Genomic DNA, 13,694 nt, shown 5'->3' with positions numbered 1-13,694 from the left:
TTTGTTATAAGGGTATTTTAAGAAAAAAAATTATTTGACCTGGAATAAGTCTGTAATCACTCAATCAAGGGTAAATATCAATTTTCATTCAGTTTTTTTTTGTTAATCTCAACAAATTCAATGAATTTTGACTAATGGAGGGACTTATTTATTAGATGAAAGCAAACCTCAGGAATACTAGATGTAATTTCTCAAATCACATCAGGTCTATGTGTAATTACACCTAACTTTAGGAGAGGGGAGTGTAATTATCCCTTATATTAATTATCACTTTCTTAGAATTTGGAAGTATACATCGATAGCACGATAAATGTATTAGATTTATAACATAATTAAGAGTAAATCAGAATGAATTTTCCTAAAATTTGACATAATTATAAATACAGCTTTCATTTTTTAAAATATTACCCTTTTAGTAGTTGTTAAACATCTAGCTCAATTTATTATCTCTATTAGATTTTCATCCATTTCTGCGCTGAACTATAACTAAAAAGCTCTTGTACTACGATTTATAATTTTACTTATTTTTTGAATTTTTTTTACAAACTAAGTGGATAATTTTATTTTATATAATCTTCAAAAAAATTCACTCACTTGGTCTTATTTTTTTTATAATTTTTCAAATTATCTAAAAAATAAAATAAAATATACCAAGAACAAAATTAACAATGTTAGATCATTATCCAAAAGTTATATAATTCATCAAATATCAAAATGTACTGTTAATTTCTCAAATCGGAGAAATGCAACTTAGCCTCATGTGATATTCAAATGTGTAAATTACTCCTCTATAAAAAAAATTTAGCATTTTATCTTCTTATATTTTTTAAAATATAGCGGGTAAATTGCTAATTTTTTTTTTATAAAGGAGTAATTTGCTCATTTATAATATTACAAGAAAATAAATTATATTAGATCCTTTCTCATATATCAAAAAATTATTTATAATTATATCAAAATAAAAAAAGTTGGTCGTAATTTATCATTTAATCAACTCAAATTTGATATGATATTTACCTTAGCATAAGCCGCAACTAGCGCCGTTGTTCGAAACACCAAATTTTCTAAGGGAAGAATGAGTGCTGATAAGCTCAGCACTCCCACCGGGCCACGTGGAGGGTCATGCATCGGGCTGGAGCTCCCAGGCCCAGCCAAGGAAACGTGGACGTCTGCATATCCGGCATGTGGACAGTAGGTGGGAAAGTTTTATCGTTGTGTTTTGATTTGAGTTTTAGGTGTTTTGTTTTGTGTTTTGAAAATAAATAGAGATAAATTAGTGTGTGTTGAAAATAGATGATATGTTTGGATTTGTGTTTTGGGATAATTTAAAATATTTTAAAATAAATGGTGTAGGTTTGATGTTGGAATTTGGGAGACAAAAATCACTGTTCATTATCAAATCATATATTTTTATATATAATTTTTATATATAAATATGTATATATATAAATATTTTATGTTTAATGTTGTATTTTTTGGAGATAAAAATTATTGTTTATTGTCAAATCATGTCTGTTTTATATTATATATATAAATATACATATATTATATATGTAAAATTGAAAACCAGAAAAACACGCAGATAAGGTGTAAAAACACAAAAATAAATATTCGGTGTATTTTATCTTGTCTCGAAAAATGCGAAGAATGGAATCCAAAGAAAGCCTATATGTTTCATGGGTGTTGGCCCGTTTGTCACGTCTGTATTATATAAAAAAAAATCCCTCTATCAGTAGCAGTTACTTATATTGTGATATTAATTTTTAAATTATAAAGAATATCTTTATTCATTTTCAACCATCCTAATTAATTTTTTTTTTCATTCATATGATGATTTATACTATTTATCTATATTAATACGAATACCAATTCTTTTTATGTTGGTAATATCTCTAAATTAATTTTATTTTATTTATTTATTAAATGTGATGTGTTAGTTTATAATCTTATTCTCATTTATAATATATTTTAAAGCGTAAATAATTATTTATTATATGCGCGTAGAGACGACGTGCCATAACCCCTAATTTAACTAAAAAAATAAGATAAAAGGCTTAATAATTATAAATATCTTTTTAAAGTTAATAATCGTAAAAAATATATCTTTCATGACAATCCATTATAAGAATATTTGTTATTATTTGTTACTTTTAAAAAGGTATTTATAACTTTTCAAATAATAAAATAATATTTATAATTATAAAAAACTTCAAAAGAAGCATTTGTAATTTACCCTATTAATTATATAATTATTTTAAATTTAAAAACTTCAACAAGTTGATATTTGATATTTCTAGTCTCTCAATCTTAGAGGAAAAGAATCGTTTATCCTCTATTTATGTTTTATATTTCTTTTGGTTCTTTAATTTTAACAATATTAGATTTAGTTTTTTGTCTTTTAATTTTGCGTACATTCGGTACTTCGGCCAATTTCATGACCATTATTGATGAAAACGTTTAATAGTTCATCCTAATGCTCTTAAAAAGGCCCAACATGCTTTAAATATAAAATTAAACCTCCATAAATTCATACCTTGTTTAGATTACCTTGCTCTCAAGTATTTCAAGTTCTCGATTTTACGGACTTCCTCGAACCACACAACCGCAGTTGATGGTTCGCAGGTACTTGGCTCCTTCAACAACAAACATCACTGCTCTACTTCATTTCCTACCTTAGGGCGTAGAATGCACTCGATTATAGAGATTTAATAGAATTTTTGGATAAACAAGTGGAATAGAAGCATTTAATTTATCGAATAAATAATTGAATACTTCTTCCTCTATGGGAGGAGACAACTATTTAGCCTATCATAGGAAGACAACTAATTCATATTGTTGATTCGGATTTTTTTCTACAGATCTAATCTTATCTAGTAGTGAGATTAGATCTCGTTTCCACAGAGTGGTGTGGACATTCGTTATGGGTATAATCCTACGTTGGATACTTTGTTGGACAAATTCTAATGGAGAGGAGTAAACACATGTAGCCGATTAGAGCACTAATCGAAAATGTAAATTTCATGGTTAGGTTTTTTGTACCTTTTCGATTTTCCATAGCCACTATAATGCATGTTATATTATTTGTTATATATATTTATGCATTTTAATACCGAAGACTCGTAATATCAAAGAGAACACCCCTTTGATCCAGCTTAAATTGTTTAAATTGATTTTATTTTATATGTCCAACGAGATTTTGAGCTATACACGAACTTACACCATGTCTCTATAATTCAAAAAATTGAAAATGAAGAGGTGAAATCAACTCCTACAACATAAATTTCGAACCAACTTATGCAATTTATTGATAAAATTATAAACACTAATGTTTTTGCCCCAACATCCAACTTCAAATATTTCGACACTTTTCACTTTTACTTTCAAATACTTTTCGACTTTTTAACTTACAACTTTCTTTATAGGTAATTGTTTGGAGCTCAATTTGAATGAGAATAATTATTTGGGAGTGGCATAAAGTTTTTATTTGATTTTTTTATAGTGAAAAATATATGTTTTTTTTCATGTTTACTCTCAAAATTTCAAAATAAAATAAAAAGGGTAAATAACGAAGGGTTTTTTTTTGAGGTTTCACATAATTACAAATACTTTTTAATTAGATTTTTTTTATCTATTTTTTATAATGAATGGCCAAAATACCCTCATAAACTATAAATTGTAATTTTAATAATTTTTTAAATTGTTTTGGAATTTTTTTATGGATTAAGTAATAAATTTTTTTAAAATTTTTAAAGTTTTTTATCCAGCTTTCAATTTTTTAAAATTTTTATTTTTATTTTTTAAGAAATACAGTAACAATAAAATTAACAATGTCAGACATCTATCCAAAAATTACATAACTTTAACAAACAGTAGGGAGTATTTGTAATTTTTTAAATAATAAAAAATATTTATAATAATATTGAATATTAAAAAAATAAAAAAATTCGTTGGATAATTTAAAAATGCATTAAATTTTTAATAACTATTTTATTCTCTTAATTATAAAATTTATATAAGAAAATAATTTCCAGGCGAAAAAAAAAATCATCTGACATGGAGCCCACACATGGCCGGAGCCGGGCATGGATTCTGAGTAGGTCCCACTGTAAGGGGTAAAGGCCTAAGGGTCCCACATAAGGACCGCAGCAGAACCTTCTCCACTATAAGAACCGGACAAATCCTTACCGTTTCTTCTTGCTCTGCAAACACGGGCTAAATTCATCGTCTCTATCTGCTTTCATCTTCCCAAAAGGAATATTCCTTCTTCCATCTGTTCTCTCTCGTCGTAGAATTTCGTAAAGAGGATTAATCAACTCTCATTTTCCATCTGATTACTCTGCTTCTGCTGCTGTTTTTTTGTTTTTTGGTTCGGGTTTTTTCCCCCTAAATTTTTGGATTGTGGAGGCCTTCGTTTGGACAACAAATCTTAATGTAAGCTCGTGCATTTCTGATGATTCTCTTTTGTTGTGTTATGAACGGACGAAATGCTTTTTGTTTTTTTGTATGAATTATTCTTCTGCTTGTTTCTGAGACCTTTTGTGTTTGTAAATGACTTTTCTTTTTGCTTTTTTATCAGATTAAATTTTAGATTCTGCTTGGATTTTTATTCGAGATTACGTGGTTGGATTTTTGGTGATTCAATTTTGGAAAATGAATCTTTTGTAACGTTAATTTGGCTAAATGAAGGTTCTGCATGCAGTTTTTTCTTAGTCTAAGCTGTTTTTGGCCGCGTGGATTTCTGATCAGCTCAAGAAAATCCTACAATAATTCTTCTTATTTTTTTGTTTTTTGTTAAACACTTTTTGTTGCTGCTGTTCTTGTCTCATAGTGAAGATCAATGGAGCAATTTCCAAACCACGAGCTTGAGTATGTCGTTGACGACTACTTGGACGTCACTGATTTCGAGGACCAAGACGTTTCACCCGGAAGCGGAAGAGGTTCCGTGGATGATGACGAGCTGGACTCTGATTTTGAAGATGACTTCGAACTGGTAATCCTATTTAGTAGAGTTTTCTGAAAATATTTTGTGTGTATTGCTTTGTTTAGCTGATATTCGTATTGTGTTTTTTTGTTTTGGTTGGAATTTTGATAACAGAGCAAGCCTGACAGCGATACATCGGCTGTTGAAGCCAAGAATGGCAAGGATATACAAGGGATTCCATGGGAAAGGCTAAATTTTACAAGAGAGAAGTATCGTGAAACCAGATTGAAGCTATACAAGAACTACGAGAGTCTGTCTCAGTCCCGCAAAGATCTTGATAAGGTTATTACATTTTTTGTTTGTTTTTATTCTTAATTTGTCATGTTGTTTACGGTCGTGTATCAAATGCTGCACGTCTACCTGACTACTAGCTGACACGATTACATTTAAATATTACTTGAGTGCTCAACTCTCAAGAAAGAGAAAAAGAAGTTTCTTTTGTAGCAAAAATGATTTTTTATGAGTATGTCATAGCATATGCATGCTTTTCAATACTTTGTTTGTGTTCTTTCAAAAAGGCTTGGTACAACGACGAAATAAAATGATGATGAATTATGACGGCATGTAGACAAGCTTCTAAACTGTTTGAAGAAGTTAATGTACAGACTGTGTTAGATATTTCATAATTTTCAGAAAATTGCATTCCTTCCCCCAACATAGTCCATGTTGTCTAACGCACCTTACATCGAGCCAGTTGAGTCTTGGGATCATTAATTTAACTTGTTAAAAAGGTTTATCCATTTCGCAACCTTAGACTTCATCATGTTTGTACCTGAGAGGTTCAAGTATATCTATATTGAAGCGTGCTCCTTCAGTTGATGCCATATGTGTGGGTAATTTGCCTATTCGTGGAGCAACACAGCACTATATGTTTTATGTTGAATGATGGTTGGTTTCTATGAGATTTTGCCGTTTGGACAATTGATTAATATGGTGGTCATGTATGTCAGTGGGGGTAGGAGGAATTTCATGATTAGGGGTATGTATTCAGAAGTTTCAGAAATCAAAAGAGAGAAATGCAGTTTTCCCTGTATATGAGGTATATTTGACTTGCAAATTATTAACTAGGAATGCAACTTCTGGGAGTAGTTAGGAATAAAGAGAAGAACCTTATTACAGGGTGATTTACACATGAATAAAATCTCATGGCCATTTTTCTATATACCTTGTACATTGTGTTCATCTTGGGTTCTTCCCATAATTGTTTTTCTGTATAATATTTTTTTTACTGTAGTAACTCTACTTCTATTATAACATGTTTTCCTGCTTATTTTGTTTCTAAGATGTTAAAATTTTCATCACAGAAGTGCAAAGATGTAGAGAAAGGCCACAACTTCTACCATTTTCAGTTCAACACAAGGCTTGTCAAATCAACAATAGTACATTTTCAGGTAGCGACAAAACTCAGCTGGTTTAAGCCCTTCTTTGCCATTAATTAACAATTGGTTGAAAGTTGTTTTGGTGTTTAAAGGCACATCCATAAGCTGAAGTCTTGTTCTGCATTATAAGATATCTTTGGTTGCTCTGAAAATGAACACATTAGAATAGATTTTCATAGCTTTATTCATTGAGCGTTTATTGCTAAATGCCAGTGACGATTAGCATGTTCTTGCACTAAGTTGGGAATCCTACTTTTAGGCTTTAGATAACGCATCTCAATTGGCTTTTCACTATTTAAATTCCACCAATTCATTTGTTTGACTAGTTTTCCACTTCAAGCGTCTCTTATGGCATCCCAAACGCAATAAAATGTCAGTTATGCTGTGGTTAGTTTTTTCTTCAAAGTCCTAAACTTATTTTGTTTTTAATTCCTTCTATTTCTTAATCCAAATGGCACAAAAATGTAGTTTTGCAGATGTCTTGTCTATTTATTGATGTTTGACGGCATAGTAACTCATGTACATCTCTAGCTATGTGTCTATCCTTGTAAGGTATGGAGCTAATGGATATCTTTATGTTTACTCTCCCTGCTTCCTCCTCTATTTGCTATTAAGTCAACTTAGTATTTCAACACAACTTATGGTGGTGCTATTCAGAAATATATGATGTTGCATGGCAGAGGCCATTAAGTTGCGATGGTTCTCATATGGGCATATCTAGTGGTGAATTTTCTTGTTCATTAATCCAACAGCTCAATCATGATGCTGTTCTCCATTGCAAACATCATTACTAATTCAGATATTCATATTTTCTGTTGAATGGTGGGGGCTTTGCCAGGTTTGTTTCTGTTGCTTCCTTCCTTAAGAATGTAGGAATTTAATAGCTTAGTTCTTTCGAAACTTTTAGGGGGTGGAACAAATATTTCATTGGCATTAGCCTCTCCTTAGAGTAACATTAGGTTGTTTAAAATAAATTTACTTTAATGAAATATTTTGTTTTCTACCCACGTGAAACCTACATTGACATGGCCTTGTATTCACCAAATCCTATTTGTGCACATTGTGATCACTGACAGAGGGTTGTGTGAATAAAATTACTTTAGAAGATCCTTTTGGGAGGCACCATCTTGATTATTTAATGCCACGCTATAAAACCACCAAGAGTTTCTGAAGCCTATTTATGTTAATGGAGGTTTCTGTGTTGAGCTATAACTTGGATTTACCAAGATCAACAGTAACATAGACTAATGTGCCTGCATAAATTGTTTCTTGTTTTAATTTGCTATTATGGTACAGGAAGTGCTTACACCTGAAGCTAACAAAATGTGATGCTTTTGGAGTATAATTAGAGTAAATAATATAATAAAACTTACTGGTAGCCTTTCCTGTATTGGCACATATTACTTCAGATTACATTTTCCAATCATTATCCTTCCCTTTTGCTATATCGTTGTTACTCCCTCTAACTGGTAAATTTTCTGATTCTTATGAGAGTTGCATGAGTCTAGGCTCTCCATAGATTTCTTCTTTTTGTTTTACAATAATTTCCCTTATCAGGAAGGAATAGAAAGGTTTAACATTAGTATCTAAATGTAGCAAGTTATCTCATGCTGCTTTGGAGCTTTGGTGACTGGAACAAATACACTAGGGACTAGCAGTTTTTATATGAAATGGAATTACATCAGCGGTGTGGAATATCATTCTTAACTCGATCTCAGTTCTACTGTCTGGTGCAGTATTAGTGGACAAGATACTTTCTTTGTGCATCTTTATGACTCATCTGTTCCTGTTTCCATCTTCTCTAGGCTGATTCTGCTCGTTGTTTTGTTATTCTGTAGAATAATCTAAGTCCATTCAAAATGTCACTCACCAGATATTTCTATTTCTACTGAGCATAATGCTTTCTACAAAAAAAAATTTTGTTTGCTTAATTGCAATGAATTTAACCACTGGCACGGGAATGCTACTCATCTTTATTTCAGCCATAGAAGCAGGATTGCAGTTTTATCTGAGCAGCTGGCGCAATAAGGACACGTTTCATATGGTATGATGGGGGATTAACCGATAATTAAAGAGGCATAGTAATAGTCTGTGTTGGTCTTGAGGACTCAATTTTATATCTTCTTTTATGCTTGTCAATCACTTGTAAGTTCTATGCATTCACAGCTTTGAAGCAAAATGATGAAATTTGATGAATTCTCAGCTTACATGCTCTTGTGTGATTTATTCAATCATTTCGTTGCCATCTGAAGTGTGTAATTTAGTTAGGTCTACCTTGGTTTCAAAATTATCATGATGTGTCCATTTCACTCACTGTTTATGTAACATAATGAACTGTGATGGAATGTGGAAAGAAAGCAACATTATTGTCTAGTTCTGTGGTTTATAACTGCTTTGTCTATGGTTCAAAGTAGTTGTAATTTGCCTAAACAAGTTTGTATTGGCTCTGTTCAATTTTGCAAAGTGTGTCGATGCTGGCCCTTTCACGTGACATTTTTCCTGGCTCTTTCTTCCACCTTGTTCATTCTTGCTTCAGATTTTAGCTACTTCCATCACTATGTTTTCTTGATTAGGGGGCTTCCCTATTGATATATAAATCACTCTCACACAGGGGTGGTGGGTGGACACAGAAAAAGACTCGACCAATCTTTTAATTCAGCAAGAAGTACCACCAGTCTGATAGGATGTGATTCCAAGTGATAAGACATAGGTAGGAGAAGAAGGTATAGGATGGAACCGAATGGAGCCCGGTTCTGTTTTGTTTTCTTACTAAAAGGGAAGTTCTAAAAGTTCTCGAATTAGAAGAACTAGCCTGTGTGCCATCTCGTTTTTCTGGCCCTTGGAGATGGGCTTAGTGATGAGAGGCTTTACATTCATGGCACAAGGTGGATCTAATATTAGTATTTGAGTCTTTGTTTAACTTGAGATTTCAATTTTATGCCATATTTTATCCCGCTTTGCTGAATGATGGCAAGTACAAATCTCAATCTTCCTCCTTTCCTCCCTTGATCATTTAGACTCTTACAACGTTTGGTTTGCAACATGAAAATTTTGTGTATGGATACAATTGAGTCGTGCAACTTTCACGTGTTACAGTGTTTGGTTTCGAATAATCATATTGCTGGTTACTGGTTCTATTAGTCATGTTTATTTGTTTGCTGCACTGTGACTTAGTAAATGATTATGAACAGTTGGATGGCTATAGGGTTTAGTGTATATGTAAAGCAGCTAAACTTTGAGCTGGAATGCGTTCGGTGTGACTAATGTAGCGTTTGTTTCACTATGGCCAAGTAAAATGCCCTTCGATCCTTTTCTCCTCCCTCCAACTTTTAACATCCCAGGTAGAGTCATATGGACTGGTTTACTGTGTAATTTAAGTGAATAGCAACTTAAGACAATATGAAGACTTTGGCCATATGCTAACTAAGTCTTAGGTTAGTTTATGGTGTAAAATAAGTTTTTTAGAATCTGTAATGCCTGTCTTAGAATCTTTGCCCACTGCAATGTATTGACTGTTTTTCAGGACTAAAAAATTATTTCGTTTTTTTGCCTTTGTTCTATAACTACTGGAAATTGTGGCTGTTTTCTTGATAGCTAAGTTGTATGCCTTACAATTGTGCACCTGTTGACTGGAAACCTTTACCTTTCAGCTGAGGAATTTATTATGGGCGACCTCAAAACATGATGTATATCTCATGCAAAACTACTCCGTTATGCATTGGTCCTCTCTGCTTCGGAGGGGTAAAGAAGTACTTAATGTTGCTAAGCCTATCACACCAACCCTGGTCAGTTTCATTATTCCAACTAATTTATCTTATCTCTTTGAATTATTGAGGGTTTATGGGGTACTCGTCTGTTCTACAGAAGCATCCTGGATGTTTGGCTCAGACGCTTTCAAGGGTTCAGATAAGCACCATGACTGTGAAAGACAATCTAATGGTGGCCGGTGGCTTCCAAGGAGAGGTCATCTGCAAGGTACTATTATTTTGATACCCTACAATGTAATAGAGAACGGCTGAATGTTCGACGTCCCCTTCGTTAATTGATTTAATCAATCAGGGATTTAAAAGTACCTTTACGATTCTTGTGTTTGCGTCACTCTGTCTCCCTGCAGTATCTAAACCAACCTGGAGTTGCCTTCTGTACAAAACTAGCTACGCATGAAAATGCGATTACCAATTCAGTCGACATATATAACCCTAGGTAAATAAATGAATGCAAATGTGCTGAAGGTGATTACTCAATCCTTCAATCAGCTTGTTTAACCTGATGGTGATTTATGAATGTTCTTGACAGTGGTTCGATCAGGGTTATTGCAGCAAACAATGATGCTCAAGTCAGGATTTTTGATGCTGAAAATTTTGCTTGCCTAAGTCATTTCGCGTTCCCATGGTCTGTAAATGTAAGTGATACGCTCTCTAAGATGCAACATTCTCACTTTGTTCTTGCCAACATCCAATCATTTCACCCTTTTGCCCTTTGATTACAGAATACTTCGTTAAGTCCAGATGGAAAGTTTCTTGCTGTCCTTGGAGACAGTGCAGAATGTTTGATCGCTGACCCACAATCAGGAAAGGTCAGTTGGTCATGCTATTAGGTGCCTCTGCAATTACCTAATGCTTTCTAACTAAGTTGAGATCTAATCAGTCGCTTGGTGCAGGTCTGCAGCAGCCTAAAGGGACATTTAGACTATTCTTTTGCATCCGCGTGGCACCCAGATGGTCAGATCCTCGCTACAGGGAACCAAGACACCACATGCCGATTGTGGGATATAAGGAACCTGTCGGAGTCCTTGGCTGTGCTCAAAGGAAGAATGGGCGCAATCAGAGCCATAAAGTTCACATCAGATGGCCGATTTATGGCCATGGCAGAACCAGCTGACTTCATTCATGTGTTCGATACGCAATCTGATTATGCAACTGGGCAAGAGATTGATCTGTTTGGGGAGATAGCTGGAATTTCATTCAGCCCTGATTCTGAGGCCTTGTTTGTGGGTGTTTCAGACAGGACGTATGGCAGCTTACTGGAGTTCAACCGGAGACGTTTTGACCACTACCTGGACTGCATCTTTTAGCTAACTTTCAGTGTGTATATTTCATGTTCTGGAGTTAAACTGGTTGATGGTGGTTAAAGCTAATCAGTTGAGAATCAGTTTGCATTGCATGCAGATTGGAGCTGCTTTGAGAGGCTCTGTTGAGTGATTTCCTGCAAGGAGAAGTGGGGAAATTTTGCAGAAGTATATAGGCGTCTCTTGTAAATTATAACAGCTAGTACCAATATATAATATATATGGTTTATACTTGTGCTTCGTTTATTTTCTTTCTTAATCATTAATTGTTAATCTTGTGGCGATTCTCATTTATTTTTTTGTCATTGTTGACGACTCGTTCTCATGATCTCTCAATCTATTGACCGACCTTGTTTTTTTCAAGGTTGGTTGTCAACCTAGTGACTTATGAGTGCACTTTCGAACTTTTAGTTTATCAGGGTATTTCGTCTTGTATTTTACTTATACATATGCTAATTTTGTCCATTTTGGATTAACAAAACATTTTCCTGCCAAAATAAGAGGCGAATTACTAAAATGGAGTAGAGATTTTGATGTATTATTTCGTCATTAGAGTTGATATAAGACAAGCCCTAGTGCACATTTGATAAGCTGCGGTCGTGGCGTATCATGCGTGGGCTTTTATTCCTAACTGCAGATGTGCGCATGATACAAGCCCAGCTTATGGCTTATCTTTGCATAACTTTCTTTTCTTTTTTTTTTTTTTTTTTGTATGTGGTCAATAATCGCCAGATGAATATATATATATATGAGGCATTTTTCAATGAAAAAACATTGACATTTTGTTGGATTTTCTTGAAATGTGATATAAAGACTTGGGTCTAGTGAAATCTTGCCGTTGTAAGGAAACACCATCAGTTTAATTGTATATGATTTTAGAAGAATCAATCATCAATTTTCTTGCAATTTCTTGTTTTTTTTTTCTTCTATAGGTTTGTATTTGAATTAATGGTTGAAGGTAAGTATTCTAAAATCTTTCACTTCTGCACTCAATAATCAAACTGTGTCTAAATGCCAATACATATATGTTAGATATAATTGTGTCACCAAGTACTTCAAATTATAATTGTGTCCGCAAGTACTTCAAAGCTTCGCTCCGTCCCGCATGAAACGATGCACCAATATGATCATATCATGTGACAAAGTCTTGAAAGTTAAATTGCAAACTACAGTATTCACGAGAACTTAAGAAGATGAAGATGAATATAAGGAAAGTATTTGATTCTTACTATCTCAGTAATAATTGAAGAGGTAATTGATCATTGTGAATACGAGGTTGCAACAGCACATCACATAACTTTGAGCGAAAAAGATATGGTCGAAGAAGATGATGCAGGGGCTACTTTTCCTGAGCTGGAAGAAGGTATTAAGGCTATATTGATGAATTAAAAAAGATCAAATTGTGAGATACTAAAATCCTCGGCCAATCTACATTAGTACTAATGGCATTTCATACCCTAAAGGGAATATACTGCTACAAGGTAATGCCATTTGGTTTGAAAAATGTTGGTGCAACATATCATAGGGCTATGCAAAGGATATTTGATGATATGTTTCACAAAAATATTGAATTCTACATCGACGACCTTGTCGTGAAGTCCAAAAGGAGATAAGATCATCTCCTAGATTTGAGGAACACATTTGAATGACTAAGGAGATATCAACTCAAGATAAATCTACTAAAATGTGCATTTCATGTCACCTCGAGAAAATTTCTTGGGTTCATTGTTCGTCATATTGGAATGAAAATTGAACAAGCCAAGATTGATGTGAACTTGAAGATGCTTGAGTCTCGAAACATTAACGAACTTAAGAGTCTGGCAAAAAGGTGACATATTTCTGAAGGTTCATTCCAAATTTGGTTGGACAATGTCAACCTTTCAGTTGTATCTTTGAAAAAGGGCATTCATTTGAATGGGATAAAACTTGTCAAAATGCTTTTAGAAGCATAAAATCCTACTAGATGAAACCTCCTATGCTGGTTGCACCCATGCTCGGATGAACATTAATTCTCGACATAGTTGCTCAAGAATGTTCAGATCAAGCTCTACTTGCACATGAAACAATAAGGAGGATGAAAGTGCTTTGTATACATGGGTGAATGATAATTCCTAACGAGTTGAAATACTCACCAATTGAAAAGATATGTTTGGCTCTCATCTTTCGGATCTATATTTCCAAGCACCTTTGCCTCTCGTGTCAAAAGTACTAAAGTATGTCATTCAACGCCGGCTCTATCTAATAAGTTTGCAGGGTGGTATCTTCA

General features: G+C 33.5%; 1 protein-coding gene across 6 annotated transcripts; it reads left to right on the top strand.

Annotated features, from left to right (window-relative positions):
- The first annotated feature begins 4,185 nt into the window (after positions 1 to 4,185).
- Positions 4,186 to 11,674, top strand: LOC105177017 (putative WD repeat-containing protein C2A9.03). 6 transcript variants are annotated; one of them, XM_011100041.3, is made up of 12 exons: positions 4,186 to 4,431; positions 4,829 to 4,990; positions 5,096 to 5,263; positions 6,289 to 6,372; positions 6,687 to 6,747; positions 8,343 to 8,404; positions 10,011 to 10,145; positions 10,225 to 10,335; positions 10,475 to 10,563; positions 10,657 to 10,762; positions 10,850 to 10,936; positions 11,021 to 11,674. In XM_011100041.3, the coding sequence occupies exons 2-12, from the start codon at positions 4,838 to 4,840 to the stop codon at positions 11,432 to 11,434; spliced, it is 1,470 nt and encodes a 489-aa protein (XP_011098343.1). In that variant the 5' UTR covers positions 4,186 to 4,431; positions 4,829 to 4,837; the 3' UTR covers positions 11,435 to 11,674. The 6 variants fall into 6 exon arrangements, with proteins under 6 accessions (XP_011098343.1, XP_011098335.1, XP_020547675.1 ...); XM_011100033.3 differs by having other exon boundaries at positions 4,187 to 4,431; positions 6,286 to 6,372; XM_020692016.2 differs by lacking the exons at positions 6,687 to 6,747; positions 8,343 to 8,404 and having other exon boundaries at positions 4,187 to 4,431.
- The last annotated feature ends 2,020 nt before the right edge of the window (positions 11,675 to 13,694 follow it).

Source organism: Sesamum indicum, linkage group LG2 (assembly GCF_026168435.1).
Source record: "Sesamum indicum cultivar Baizhima isolate 11 linkage group LG2, ASM2616843v1, whole genome shotgun sequence".
NCBI lineage: Eukaryota > Viridiplantae > Streptophyta > Magnoliopsida > Lamiales > Pedaliaceae > Sesamum > Sesamum indicum.
Note: the sequence above shows the minus strand (reverse complement) of the source record. Positions and strands in the feature narration are given on the sequence as shown.